Source organism: Pelodiscus sinensis, chromosome 2, assembly GCF_052426305.1.
Source record: "Pelodiscus sinensis isolate ZL-2025 chromosome 2, ASM5242630v1, whole genome shotgun sequence".
Taxonomy (NCBI): Eukaryota; Metazoa; Chordata; order Testudines; family Trionychidae; genus Pelodiscus; species Pelodiscus sinensis.
The window spans coordinates 147,903,359-147,918,222 of record NC_143053.1 but is presented as its reverse complement, the minus strand read 5'-3'; the positions used below and the strand labels follow the sequence as shown (position 1 = coordinate 147,918,222).

The window sequence follows — 14,864 nt, the reverse complement described above, 5'->3', positions numbered from 1 at the left end:
TAATATTTGCAGTTCTCCAATGTTTCCTAGTAACTGCAGCTTCAGTAAGAGTTTTATTGTTGGTTTTCTGTTTGGTATCTGCAGATTCAAAGCCTCTTCAAAGTTCATAGTTTTCAGCAGGTTAGGGATTCCCAACCGAAGATATTTTTGGCTAGAGCATGGCACCAGTGCATTTTATTGACTTGACATGGACAAGAAAAACTGCTGGGGTTATTAAAAGCTTCAACCCTGAATAAACACTTTGAACAATGCTTGGGTTTTTTTTTCCTGCAGTAGCTCTATTTTTTTTTAATTTACAGCATTGGACATTTTAATTTCATGTTTCAGATCAAGAAGTAATTTCTACTGAGTTTTCAGCGCTAGGTGTACCTCATATTTAATTCTAAAGACATATTATCTTTCCCAAAACATCTTAAAACTATAACTTGAACATTTTTTATTTTTAGGCTATTAACTGTTACAAAATAAAGTTTGATATTTTGTGTGCAATGCCATATTGCTTGTGGTTTAAACCATAACTCTGCCTTACAGTGATGCATGCATTTTTTTGTACATCTATCTGTGTCCTTTTTGTAATAAGTGTTCTGTATCCCTACATTGGCCAAGAAACAAACCATTTTGACCTCAAAATAAGTAGAAAATGTAATGTGTTGCATGATTTAGCATCTGCCCTCCAAACTATTAGCCTTGAATGTGTGCCAAAGTAACTACACCTTTTTGTACATTGTTTGTCATGCAAATGATAAGTACCTTGTTTACCATGTCATTTACTGTGGAGTAACATAATATATAAGAATTGTATATGTTTGTAAGTGGGCATGTATGTGTATGTATGCACACTTTAGATATAACCAGTATTTGTGCTATATGAGAGGTGATCCAAAACTTAAAGCTATCAGGCCAAATTCTGGCCCTCCCACAAAGCCAGACCAAAGACCTATAGCTTGGTCTGGTTCTGATGCTATAAAGCCCTCTCCATCTAATGGAGGACAAATCCCTCTCAGGGCAGCTCTACAGCACTTACAGAGATGTTTAACCTGTTCCTAGTTTTAGAGGGCTATCTAGAGTGTTCACAACTCTGTCTCTCATTGCAATACAATGTAGGCCAGCTGGAGAGCAAACAGGGTCATATCACAGGAGTACTTCCTCATTGATGTTCCAGTAGGAAAGGAAACAGCTATCAGTCAGGGTGAGGACAGTAAGCCAACTGACTGGATGCCCACACATGCCCCCTCTCCTTACCCCCTCAGCAGTACTTTCAGTTATCTGTGGCAGGGAGCCCCAATTCATTCTCTGAGCTATTTGGCCTCACATACATTTGTATCTCTTTGTTAAGCAGGTATGAAGTTACTGTATAGAACACTACACCAGGCCAGCCTGCCTCAGCAACAACCTGGTCAGTGCAGAGCCCATGTATTCTGGGGAAAAAAGGGCTAATTATGTACCCTTTTAGTCCTATGAAACTGGACCAAGGGTGTTGGCCCATAATTATTACACAAAGCCCAAAAGTCAAAATATGAAGCATAAAGGCAGCAAAATCAAATTTGCAGTCATATCCTAATTAGTGCTACAACCCACATTTTCAAAATGGGTGCCTTAATTGGGAAACCTAACAATCTCACATTTAGGCTTGGCACCTATATTGGCAGTTGGTACCTACATGTACATTGGAGCACCTAAATATCTGAAAATAGGGCTTATGTTTTCATTCTTTTAATCCATAAAGAAGCAAGAGATACTCACCTACCATCACAATCACTTGCTAGATCCCCAAAGCAATGGCAATATACGAAGGAAGCTTGAAACTTTAACGTTTCAAACTAGTGATGGATCAGCCTTTGAAGTTTCAGATACGTGGCATTGCCCAAAAACTAATCATATTAGGTGTGATAAGAATACTGAAAGAACCACAATTTTTCACAGTTTTCAGTATTTCCTCATCTATATTGCTCCAAAGCCAGAGAGATGATATAAGGTAAAAAAATAAGTCTAATTTAATTTTTTTGTTAACCTTGTAAAAAGATTTGAATAAGTTTGAGTTTTGGATTAGCTCTTGTTTCATTCAATTTACCTTCCCCCTTTCCTGCTTATGTAGGATAAGACACAAATCACTTGGATTAAAAATGAGGCAAATAGACATGAGTGCATTTGCTGGATATTGACACATTCATGGTATTACTGAAGTGTTCTGAAATGGCTATTGTACTGTACCATCTTTTTTTATGGATACAGATCTTTTTGAGGCAAGTGTGAACAGTATATGAACAAATGCCAAGATTATCCAGTTGGTGTCTAAAGTTAAGCTCCTCAATTCCTATTTAAGTATCCAAATAACTAGTCTGATTTTGAAAAATGCTGATCATCCAGCTTTGTACACAAGTCAGTCACTCATCAGGTGATTAATTAATTTTTAAATATATATGTAAGCATGAATTATTGAAAAATACATGGCACTTGAAGAAAGTTTTCATTAATTTTTTTCTGAATATGTTTTAAAGAAACTCCTCACTTAGTGGTTATTTCTGCCAGTGTTCTTAATAATGTATGTGCAAGATTCAGTTACTCTTGATTTTCAATACCACATGTAAAGTTATATTCAAGTTAAATTAAAAAGCCTTAAAATATATTCACATGCCTCACATAACTCTCCATTATAATTAGGACTTAGTCTCTGGATGTCTTAAAAAATGAAAAGATGGAAAGGTGATCTACTCCCAGATGATGGTGCATTATTTTAGGTTCCAGTTTTCAGTAGAAAAGTTTGTGTTGGTACCTTCCCAAGTGCCATTTTAAACAAAAATATTTTTAAAATATGAAATAGCTCAGCCTGGGCTTTGTTAAAGACCATTAGTGATAATGGAGCCATAAACTACAACATTTTATTTTTCTGTAGTAAATTATTCTTGCTAACAACATACACATCTTTTATAAAAGCCTTGTGTGAAAGCCTGGCCACACACAGAAGACCCTAAAGCTGTTGATAAAGTGCATGGACTAAGCAATAAATAACATGAAGTCACAAAGTCAAAAGACAACACCACGTAGTGTGTAGAATGAGTGTGTATTTTTCTCATTGCTAATTTCAGAATACATTAGCCTCAGCAGACACCACTGCTGCAAGGTTTTCCCCCATAATGCCAACAGCATAAAGTGCTTTGTTTGTCTCTAAATAATATTTAAAGAAATGGGTGATGGGTAATATTGGTTAAGGTTTATTCTTACCAAGATTTAATCACTTCAGAAATTTAAACATATTAAAAATAAATATTTATACAGAAGAATATATTTTGAATTCAGTTTCTGGGTGTATTTTTAAATTCATTTTCATCCATGACCATTTATTTTATATTGTCTTTGGCTTTTTAATTATAACTTTTATTCTTTTCTTCCTGTTCCAATATACACGTCTGATTTGGCTTATAGTACCTCAGATCTTACATACATCTGGATCTGCTGTCCATTGGAGTAGAAAGAGAATTGCTTTGGCTTCGATTACCTAGAGCAGTAGCTGCAATCTGTATCAGATAGTTCAGGGTTTCCCAACCTATGGGTTGGGACCCAAATTTGGGTTGCCATTACATTTCAAAAGGGTCGCCACGTGTCTTCCCAGGCGGCACTGCCCTCTCTCCTGCCCCTGTTTTTGAATCGTCTTGGGTCACCAGTTCTTCCTGAATTGTCAAAATGGGTCCCCATCTGGAAAAGGTTGGGAACCGCTGAGATAGTTGAGACATGGAGATGAGTCTTATTCTCGTCTCTTTTTGGAGTCCTGTACAGCCTGATAAATAGCTAAAGCTAATCTGATCATTTCTGTTTTGTTTTGCCTTTCATCTTGGCCCAGAAAACCAGGAAGCTGCTGTGTGCTTGTGATTACCTTATACTCAGTGTTTAATATTGCAAACATTTAACATTCATCTGTACTAGCATATTGTGTCTACTGTGAAATCTTCAACATTGTAAAACCCTAAGATCATTTAACCTTACAAGTTTATTTTTTTCTAACCAATTTGTCACTGATTTTTTACTATTGCAAATGAACAGTATGAGTGTCACATCTCTTAATTTTTATTGTAGAGGTTAATAGTGAAGTATTTAACCTCTTAATGAAGGGAGCCAGGAATCTTTCATTGCAGAACACACAGGGTGGAATGCTGGCACCAACTGAAGTCAATGGACCATTGACTTCTGCACATCAGTGATTCTCTGTTCCCATATCTTAGTTTCATTTAAACTATTATTTGATCTAACAAAACAAAAAAAAGAAAGAAAAAAACTTGAAAGGGAATCGTATACTACTAGTTTTTACTAGGGTGTTTTTTTCAGGAATAAGGAATCAAATATATATATATGCAATATATTTTTACACTGTTTAATAATGCTAGAAAGTATTAAATATATCACTATCGGTGTGAATGTTAAAGTAATGACAATGTTATGGATGTTTAAACCTTCTAAAGTGGTCTTGCTAACATCTAAAACCACATTAACCATGGACAAGTTAAAGTAAACGTTATTCCTGATGTTTAGGGAAAAAGTTCAAGTATGGCAGTAGTCTGCTTAGCACTGTAAAGCTTGGCTTGAAAATTTTTAGTAAAATTTATATTGTATATGCCATTGTTTCTTAGAAATATAGCTTCTCATAATGTATATTGCTGAAGATTTGTATAAAATTGTATCTTAAGTCAGTAAAGTGATGAATAAAGATCTTAATACATGTTAGTGTCTTGCTTTAATAAAGTAAATAGTTAAATTGTCACAAATCATTTTGTAATTTAGCTGTAAAGGTTGCTGGTAATTACTGCATAATCTGCTGTTAACATTTAACTGATTGATACCTCCCTCACTAGCTTTGAGACCCAGACTTTTCAGTTGAGCCTTATTTACCCCATTTGTCAAATTATTCTTATCTATTTATCTTACTCGGGGTGATGGGAGGACTAGTTGATGATTGCCAAGTGCTGTGAAGATGAAAACCGATGCTTAGTGTAAGAGCTAAGCAGTATTATGACACTAGAACTGTGTAACAAGCATTCTAGTACACTGAAAATATAAAGATGAATACAACTTCATTGTGAATAAAAGTTTGGATATTCACAGTACTTAAAGTGGTCTCTGACCTCAAGCTCCTAGGCCGTTACTCTGCCATTTACAGAAAGTGTGACAATAAATGCTTTATTCCCAGGAAAGAACAGTCAATACTGTAATCCCTTCTCAAAAAGCAAACATTATTTTCTTGGTAGAGCAAATAGACTTCGGTGAGAATCACTACCTTGCCTGTTTGGATGAATAAGGCATTTGTTTGCCCTCAATGACTTTTTAATGCTGCAACACAATATTATTATTTTAAACAAAGAAAGTGACTCCGTACAACAAGGCTTAACTTAATCACAGGCACTTCATCCATAAAGATCAATATTCCTCAGCTCGCAGTTGTATGATAAAATAATAGAATGAAGTTTATTTTATCTGGGCTTCCACTAGAATAATACTATCATATATAATAATAATACTATCATAACATTGCTGTGTTGTTTAAGAGTTGTAGACGTACTATGTTTGAAGCTGTACATGGTACTTATCACAATATGGGTTGAACCTCTAAAATCTAGGACTCTCTGGTCCCGCAACATCCATTGTTGGACCAGAGCCCCCTGGTTGGCCAGGTTCAGAAGCACAGCCTGGGCTGGGCTGGCAGTGGGAAACCCAGGGCCAGCAAGGTGGAGAGCATGCCCCTGGCCAGGACCAGGATCGCAGCCTCAGCCGGGTCTGGTGCAGTGCAACAGCACGCTCCCAGCCAGGCTGGTGCAGTGAGGGAATGCAGGTCTAGCCAGGTCTGGCAACTTGAAGGGTTCAAGGAGGCAGCAGGGAAAGCAGTCCCACCTAGGAGCAGAGCCTATAGCAAGATAGGGAGCCTTGACCTGCCCTTATCCAGCAAACTCCACTTTTTGGGACCACTCAGGTCCCAAGGGTGCCAGACAGGGGAGGTCCAACCTATGCTAATATCAAACTCTGAACATGCATAACATACCATTGAATTGTTCCATATGTACCCCTGGAATTAATGTTATTTTTACAATCACCTACCTGATAAACACCCTATGGAAATGTCTTTGGCTAAAATCTGACAAGTAGAATTGAAAGCCTCAGGTGACCTTCATATCTCCATAGAAGCCTCACACTGTACCCAACATAACTGTCATGTTTGAAGTTATGGTCCCTAAGCATGCATGGGCAATCACCCAAACAGCAGAAATCAAATAAAACATCTTTTAGAACGTTCTTTGCTGTGAAGGTCAGTTTAACTAAAAAACTCTAAAGAAAAGATAGACTCAATGGCTACACTGATATAGGTGAGAGGATTATTCTAGGAGGAGTGGGTGAGATTCTGTGGTCTGCACTGTGCAGGGGGTCAGACTAGATGATCATAATGGTCCCTTCTGACCTTAAAGTCTATGGCTACGTCTACACTGGCCCCTTCTCCGGAAGAGGCATGCTAATTTCGAACTTTGGAATAGTGAGATCCGCGGGGGATTTAAATATTGAAAGGAATAAGAGATCCTCTGGAAAAGGGCTTTATTCCGAAGGATCGCGCCAGTCTAGACGCTCTTTTCCGGCTTTTCCCCAAGCCGGAAAAAAAGCGGTGGCCATGTTTATTTAAATCCCGCGGGGGATATTTAAATCCCCTGCGGATTTCCCTATTCCAAAGTTCGAAATGAGCATGCCTCTTCCGGAGAAGGGGCCAGTGTAGACGTAGCCATAGACTTTAAGGTCAGAAGGGACCATTATGATCATCTAGTCTGACCCCCCTGCACAGTGCAGACCACAGAATCTCACCCACTCCTCCTAGAATAATCCTCTCACCTATATCTCAGATATTGAAGCCTTCAAATACTTTGAAGACCCCAAGATGCAGCGAATCCTCCAGCTGTGGTCTGTGCCCCATGCTACAGAGGAAGGCGAAAAACCTCCACGGCCTCATGATGTTTTACATACCATGATGGCGGTTTACTGGGAAACTAGAAAATTAGGCTAGGGTTTTCAAAGGAACCCAACTGAGCTCAGTGCCCCTTTCCCACAGAATTTCGAGGGGATGGCTTGCACCTATTTCCCTTAGGGCATGTCTATGCTACTGGCCAGATCAACAGGCAGTGATTGAGTCAATGGAGGTTGATTCTTCATGTCTAGTATAGACATACTAAATCCACCACCAAGCACGCGCCTGTTAACTCTGGTACTCCAACAGAACAAGAAGTGGAGATGGAGTTGAAGGGAAAGCATTTGCCATCAACTCACTGCAACAAAGACACTGCAGTGAGTAGCTCTAAATGTCAATTTCAGCTATGCTATTCATGTATATCGACTAAGCCTTTGACATAATTAGCTTGTGATTTTCAGTGACTCATTTTAAAAGGTGGTATTTGTGTAAGTCCATATATAGATACGTATACACACACACTGCATGCTGTGTACTTGATGCTATTATTTAATGGAAAATATTTTGCTCTCTAGATTCTATTACATCTGGGAGGGCAATCTATCGGAGCTGATTATGGCTCCACTATTATCCTTTTCAGCAAGCTGGGGCGTTAAGCCAAACTACACTTGCTGGAGCCAATACCTGAAGGTCCATATGCCAAATTCATTTTCGGAGCTTGTTATGATCTGCCTACCTCACCAACCATCCCTCCCCTCCCCTGCACCAATGAAAGAAAGACAGAGGCTCTAGCTGTGCTGGATCTGGGGCGGGGGAGTAGATGAATTCATTTACTGTTGAGAACATCTAGTGGTTCCCTCTAGGGCTAGGCCCACCCCTGTAATAAAGTAACCACAGCCCCAATTCACCAGTGTGCATATGTGCGTACCATAAACCATGTTCTATCCATCCCTATTGAGCAAAACATTTAAGTAGTATATATGCTTAAAAGCAATAGAACAGCAGGTTGCAGAGCTCAGGAGGGAAGGGGTGTGAAACAGCAGTTCAGTGCCTTGAGACTGAGGAATGATTGGACTCCAGGGGAATACCTGGAAATCCAGTGGCTGGGTTCCATCACAGCAGGCTGGTGGTTAGCCAGCAAAGGAAGCCTGCTTTGGTCTGTGACAAAAGCAGTAAGCCCATATCCTGCCCTCGTACAGCTTTATAACCACCATGACTTCAATTGGATTGCACAGGTGTAACCGAGAATTTGGCCAGCACAGAATATTTCCCTAACTACCATGCACATAAATATTTGTTTAACTCATTTGATTAAATACTGATAAAGCAATACTAGCATTCATTGTTTATGTAGCCACAGCAATATGGCAATAGACAAATGAGATCATTTCAGTGCTAAATGGCCTTCATATGTGGAGCATTTTTATATGGTACAAAGCAAATAAGCACAAACAAAGTCCATACTGCCACTTGTAGTCAAAAGGCATTTGGGGCCAAAATGTGCTTGTATTATGTCCTAAAATAAACGAATGTTCTATTTATCTGAAAGCTGATTTAGCAAATTAACTCCTTTACTAGATCCCATTCACCTACTGGGCTGCTTTATAGTCATCTTAGCATATCTAGAACATGTGAGATTTGCACTATTGGGCTATGTCTACACTCGCGGCTTCTTACGTAAGTACGGCCGTTCTTGCGCAAGAATCTGCAGAGCATCCACACTGCCCACCTGCTCTTGCTCAAGTACATTTACAGCACGGCGTGGTAAGAGGGGGCTCCTTGTGCAAGAGCTACGCTCTTTTTTGACAGGCGTAAGCCCTCTTGCGCAGGAGCTCTTGCGCAATAGGGTAGTGTGGACGCTCAGCAGGGATTTCTTGTGCAAGAAAGCCCTATGGCTAAAATAGCTAAGAAATCCCTATGGCTAAAATGTCCATCAGAGCTTTCTTGCGCAAGAAAGCGTTCACGCTGCCATGGACGCTCTTGCGCAAAAGCACATCTCGCACATGGCAGTGTGGACATTTTCTTGAACAAGACTTCTTGCACAAGAACACTTGCGCAAGATGTTCTTGCACAAGAAGCCGCGAGTGTAGACATAGCCCCGGTGTATTGGAACACAATCATTTTAAAGGAGGCTGGGACTGTAATACACCTGTCTCCATTTCCAAACAATTTCTGACCATTCAGTGGAACTGTATGTCAGAAACATACTTTGGACTTGTGAGTTTCTGCATCCAAGAAAACATTATTCATTAACATATTGTTGGCTGTCTGCATTTCACAATGTAAAATACCGTATAAAACATGCCACCCCAGCAGGTTTTTGCACTAATTGCAAATATAAACTCATTGGATATCAAAGGATGCTGAAAGTATAAACAAAAAGAGTTGAGTTGTCACTGTAGCTGGAACATTCTGGCTAAGTGTACCTAGTTCACCAGCTCTGCTGCAGCGTCTTGTTTGTCCAGTTGTTTATTCCTGCTGGGCATATGGGGTAATTGTGGGAAGCATAGGAGGAGAATCAGTGCTGAAGTGAGTCAGTTTGCATGATCACAGCAAAGGCACAGATTATTGCCCAGAATGAAAGCAGGCTCTAACCCATAGTCCCAGCTAGACCTACATGCAATCACCATTAAACTCAGGTGAGATGTTGGTGTGTGTGGATGAGAGGCAAATCATTTACAAGAGACACTTTAGCCCCCACTGAAATGAATCCATGGAGTGGTGGGGGTAGAAAACAGCATAGCAACACAACACATCAATTTAAAACAGGAAGGGTGCATCTAGATTTTTGCGCAAAATCTTGCCAGTTTTCTGACAAAAACTTGCCAGCTGTCTACACTGGCCGCTTGAAATTGCGCAAAAGCACTGACTTTGTAATGTACAAAATCAGTGCTTCTTGCGCAAATACTTTCACACTCCTGCTCGGGAAAAAGCCCTCTTGCGCAAGAATACTTTTGTGCAAGAGGGCCAGTGTAGACAGGGAAGAACTGTTTTAGAATGGCTAAAATGGCGATCGGGGCTTTCTTGCGCATAATCGCATCTAGACTGGCCACGGATGCTTTTGCGCAAAAGTATCTGTGCCAATCTAGATGTGATTTTGCGGAAATACTTTTAACAGAAAAACTTTTCTGTTAAAAGTATTTCCACAAAATCATGCCAGTCTATTCTTCACTTTGGCTGCATCTACTGTGACCAACTGAGATGCAGGAAGACAGAACGGATGATGACTTGATTTGGGATTTACCTGGGATGCTGGGGCTAACACTTCTACTCTTGCATAATGGGCTAGGGGATCTAGGAATGTCCGTTTGTAGTCATTTACACAATTAACCAACAAGCCTGGGCTCATCGGTTATTCCTAACAACCACACACGCGCACACACCCTTGCTGCCTCTGTATCAGCCTCTGTATCAGAGGTAGCAAGTCGGAAGAGGCGGGAGCTGGCACGCCACACACACCAGCTCCCCCGGAGCCTCCTGCCGCTGCCTTTCACCGAGGCAGCAATACAGGGGAGCAGCAGGTAAGAGTTAGTCCTTGAGGGGAACCTGCTTAAAAGCTGGCTCCCTGTGCACATAGCTTCCTACACAGTCACCTGGCCCCCTCACTCCCCCTGCCACCCGTGCTGCTGCCTCTCAGAGGCAGCAGTGTGGAGGAGGAGTAGGCAGACGCCAATATAACCAGCTCCATGCTGTTGTTATGCAGGGGGAGCCAGCTTAAACATGTATACTGACACATCCCTCATACATAGATTTTTTTTTTATACTTGTTTGTTTATTAAGTTGATTGGAAAGTTTCCCCCCCCAAAATAAGCATAAATAGCTATATTCTGGACACTGACACATTCAAATGTTAAATATTAATAAGTATTAGGTGGGTTATTATGATTTACAATCACTTACATAATACGTGTTCATGAAACAAGTAATCTTCAAAACTGTCAACATCAGTTTGTCCACATTAAGCAGTATATCGATGAGAAATCTCAAGAACCATTCTGACTAAACCAACCACAAAAAAATCCTTCATTTAGTTACACATACACTTTTAATATTAACTCCAAAACAGCTGTTAGTAAATGTAACATGTATTTACTATGTATCAGAATTGAATTGATGTAAGATCAAATAATTTGAATTTCTTTTATTAGAAAAGGATGACAAGAAAAATATTCAGTGATGAATCAGACTATATTCAAAAAAGATTATACCTGATTCAGTTATATTGCGGAAGAGTGAACTGTATCACATATTAACTGCTAATAATTTTTTAAAAAAATCAGACAAGATTATTCATTCCAGATTGGGATAGGGGAATTTTCTGCCCATTAGGGTCCACGCTCTTTGTGCTGCCTGAGAAACAAGAGGTGGATCCCAGTAGAGAATGTGACTCTGTGTACTGGCAGGCAAAGGAGTACCCAGGGGACAGCACATACTCTGTAAATCTATAGAGTAAAATAAAAGCCTTCCACAATGATGGCTATGTAGAGAAAAGGTATGATAGTATTTTTAGTTATTCCATTACAAATAACACTATCAAATACATATAAGGTCTAAGGACTACCACAGATACATTCTTGCAAAGTTTCATCTCTTGGTACAAGCTTCCTCACAGTGGAATTGAAAGAGCAAACAGTAATATTTTCTATTTCCCTAAAAAGTTTGACTTCTAAACCATGTTTAATAATATGGACAGCAGTACCCAGTGCATAAGTACTGATGAGTGCTATAATTCAACTTGTATTATAATACAATTATATATAAAAATGAGCTGTGTCCTTGTGAATTAACTCAGCCATTGGCATTTATGGTCCTGATTTTGAAATAATAGTTCTAATTTTGAACTCACATTTAGTTTTAGGTAGCCATGAAGTCTGGTCAAAGTATTCAACCAAAATTTGAATGTGTTTAAACTGACATCATGCACATCCATGTTTCGGTAAAAAAATAAAGTGGAGATTTGTTCTGGAGCAATATCTGCTGAAGAATTTATATACACAAATGCCCAAAGACAGAAAACAATTAATTTTGAATAAATAGGAGGTATTAAAGACACCAATTCATGGTACATTGTAAATGTTTGCTCCCACAGTTAGATGAACTTAAGGGTTTCACCTCTTATGAATCATTTACAACAAATTTCCTTGTATTGTCACTAACACCTGTTGTTGTCGTCCATGTTGCTATGAGGATGTTTATCCATTGTTTTTTTTAGCTGATTGTAACTCCAGTGTAGCTGCTCAACTTCTGTCTTGTGTCGTGCATGTGTTTCTGCTAATTCTTGAAGGAGATGCTCATTGGTAGAAACCAAAGTTCTGTAAATAAACAATCCAAACAACTAGTTGTGCTTAATATTTCAACCATTTTATGAAAGTTCTTTTACTTCCTTTCACATTTCTATTGGTACTATTTCTTTGTAATTCTATTATAGAATAAACTATTGCGAGCTGACTTTCACTTTGAATGTGTAAAAAAAAAAAACCCCATCAAAAATAACAGATATACATTTTATGAATAATTTGTGACCAAGTATACGTTCCTTAGAGGAAAGATTTCTCTTAATACTACATTTCAAGTAGCAGTGCTCTCCATATAAACAAGTTTCCTTCACTGGATCAAATCCTCAGTTGATGTAAAACAGTATTTTACATATTGATGTTCTGATCAACTATTTTTTAGCCTCTGAAACTACTATAAAATAAGCTGCTGTATTGATTTTGAAATCTTCACAACTGTCAAGAGACTGTACTCTGCCATCTTCTTATAGCCTTGCTCCCTCAGAGGCACAGCACAGACTTCTTCTCATGTGCTTAGGATATAGATGTGCAAAACCAAGGGTGCTTTTGTTTTTTCTAAATAGCAAAACTGAGATTCATCAGATCCACATTTCATTTTATCTGAAGTTGAAGATTTCCCCCCTACTTTTGTCCCATCTCCAAATCACACTGAAAGGAAGTTATATACAGCAGTCTTTCAGATATTACTGACACTTATCCTAAGAACAAGTCAAAAATTGTTAGTCATGCAAAAACAAAGTTCATAAGGGGAACTTTCTCCAGCATGTTCGCACCACAGCCATCTCAAAATAAGGCCCAAATCTCATCTCCCCCAAACAAAAATAGCAGCTTACTGAAGCGCAAAAACACAACAAAAAGGGGCTAGTGTTTTGCCTTTTCTATCCTCTCACCAGCTAAGTAATTCTATAACTGGATGGAAGCAGTAGTTTCTTATTAGAAGATTACATATAATGTTTTAACAGTTTATAATATAGCAGTTTATGTTACAGGTCCTGAAAAGTGACCATTTAATAACCAAGAGAACTTGTTTCAAGTGGTTTATACTAGGGACAAAGGTCAGTCCTAGAAAATGCCAGAATTGGCTCCTAGGCAGTGTTTTACCATCAGCCCCTGGAGTCCATGGTCCATCCACCACAAATAGTGTGGAAAGGTGTATTCTCTTTACTATTCACTCAAGTTCATCACAGTTCTGGGAGATTATATTTTTTAGATTATCACACCAGGACACTGATGCCAGCAAATTATAGTTAACAAGGAAGCCTTTATGCTATGGGATCTGGAGAAGATTCAAATCCTTTGTGAGGGATGCTACAGCTGCATCAACCTTGTAAACAGAATCTGTGGCTCCTGCGGAATAGTAGGGTTTGCTTAAAATGAGTTGTTTCTAGGAGACCCTATGAGACTTTTGCCACAGTATCTGCTACTGGTTTAAATAAGCCCAAATTGATCAATGGCTGAAAGTCATTACCGTTGGACGGATGACATAGGTGACATAAATTACACTGAAATAAACTGATTGTTTCTGTTTGTCTCCTCAAATAGCACGTAAAAACATCACAAGACCCACATATCACTCAACCCCTTCTTTCCTGACTGGTTTAGCACAGAAGGCAATATCAAAATGGGCATGGAAACTAACATGCTTTCTGCTCCTAAGAGATGATCATTTCAGAATGTGGCTGAAACTCATTTATTCAATGTATAAAATCAGTCCTCTAATTCCCAGGGCACTATATAAACACAAAACATTAATAGGTCAGTACATGTAGCACCTGCCACTGCCAATACTTCTGCTTTTATCTCTTTTGTGGTTAAACAGCATACAGGCAGTCCCCAGGTTACGTACAAGATAGGGACTGTAGGTTTGTTCTTAAGTTGAATTTGTATGTAAGTCGGAACTGGTACATATTTTTTTTTGGGGGGGGGAGAGCTGGAGTTAGGTGGAAAAGACCCTGATTCTCATACAACTTCCTTATTCTAAGAAAAACACATACTGTTTTGATATGAAGGTTTTTTTGGTTGATATTTTAATTAAAAATTGATCATAAGTTTCAGTGTTTCATGCTATATCCAAATCTTCCTTTTGGGGTACCTGAAAGATCCCAGTTATTCATTTAATAGTCAGAATCTTTGTTTTTTTATAACTAAAAAAAGTTTATTCAATGCATATTACTGTTCCAAATAGAATTTGCTACAGATGGTTCAGTGAAATGGGTATTAAGTGTAATCAATAGTCATTGGAGAGCACAGTGAAATATTGATACAATCAAAGCTGTTGTATTCTGCTGAGCAGAAAATGGAAATCCCTTCCTGTGAAGTGTGTGTGTGAATTTATCCACAGGATTAATTTTAAAGAAAAATTCTGTGTTGGGAACAGGAGTTTAGCCACAGGTGGGTCCTTATTGCCCACTCGCCCACTTTGCAACCAGACCCATCCCCTCGGGGCTTACCCTGCTCCGCTCCAGCCAGGGTGTGGGGTTGGTGCTTATCCCCTCTTCCCTTCTGTCCTGCTCCTCCCCATTCTTGTCCACCCACACCACTGGGTAATTTTTCAGCTTCACCTCTGCCAGGCTGGAAGGGACTTGTTAATTTCACGTGACGCTAACAAGATACTTACAGCTCTAGTGCTGAAGAGGGAA

General features: G+C 39.1%; 2 protein-coding genes across 3 annotated transcripts in view; one reads left to right on the top strand and one right to left on the bottom strand.

The window, feature by feature from the left end:
* Positions 1–6,370, top strand: part of TPPP (tubulin polymerization promoting protein) — a 93,540-nt gene extending 87,170 nt beyond the window's left edge. Inside the window, exon 5 of the transcript XR_012901825.2 lies at positions 85–6,370. The gene's annotated coding sequence lies outside the window, so the exon portion shown is untranslated. The remainder of the gene's footprint in view (positions 1–84) is intronic.
* A 4,687-nt stretch (positions 6,371–11,057) lies between these two features.
* The window catches only part of CEP72 (centrosomal protein 72), a 59,707-nt gene continuing 55,900 nt past the window's right edge, over positions 11,058–14,864 (bottom strand). Inside the window, exon 14 of one of the 2 annotated variants that reach the window (XM_006113046.5) lies at positions 11,058–12,243. In XM_006113046.5, the coding sequence (XP_006113108.3) occupies positions 12,084–12,243 (160 nt within the window). In that variant the 3' untranslated portion in view covers positions 11,058–12,083. The remainder of the gene's footprint in view (positions 12,244–14,864) is intronic. The other variant, XR_001369353.4, reaches the window with a different exon arrangement.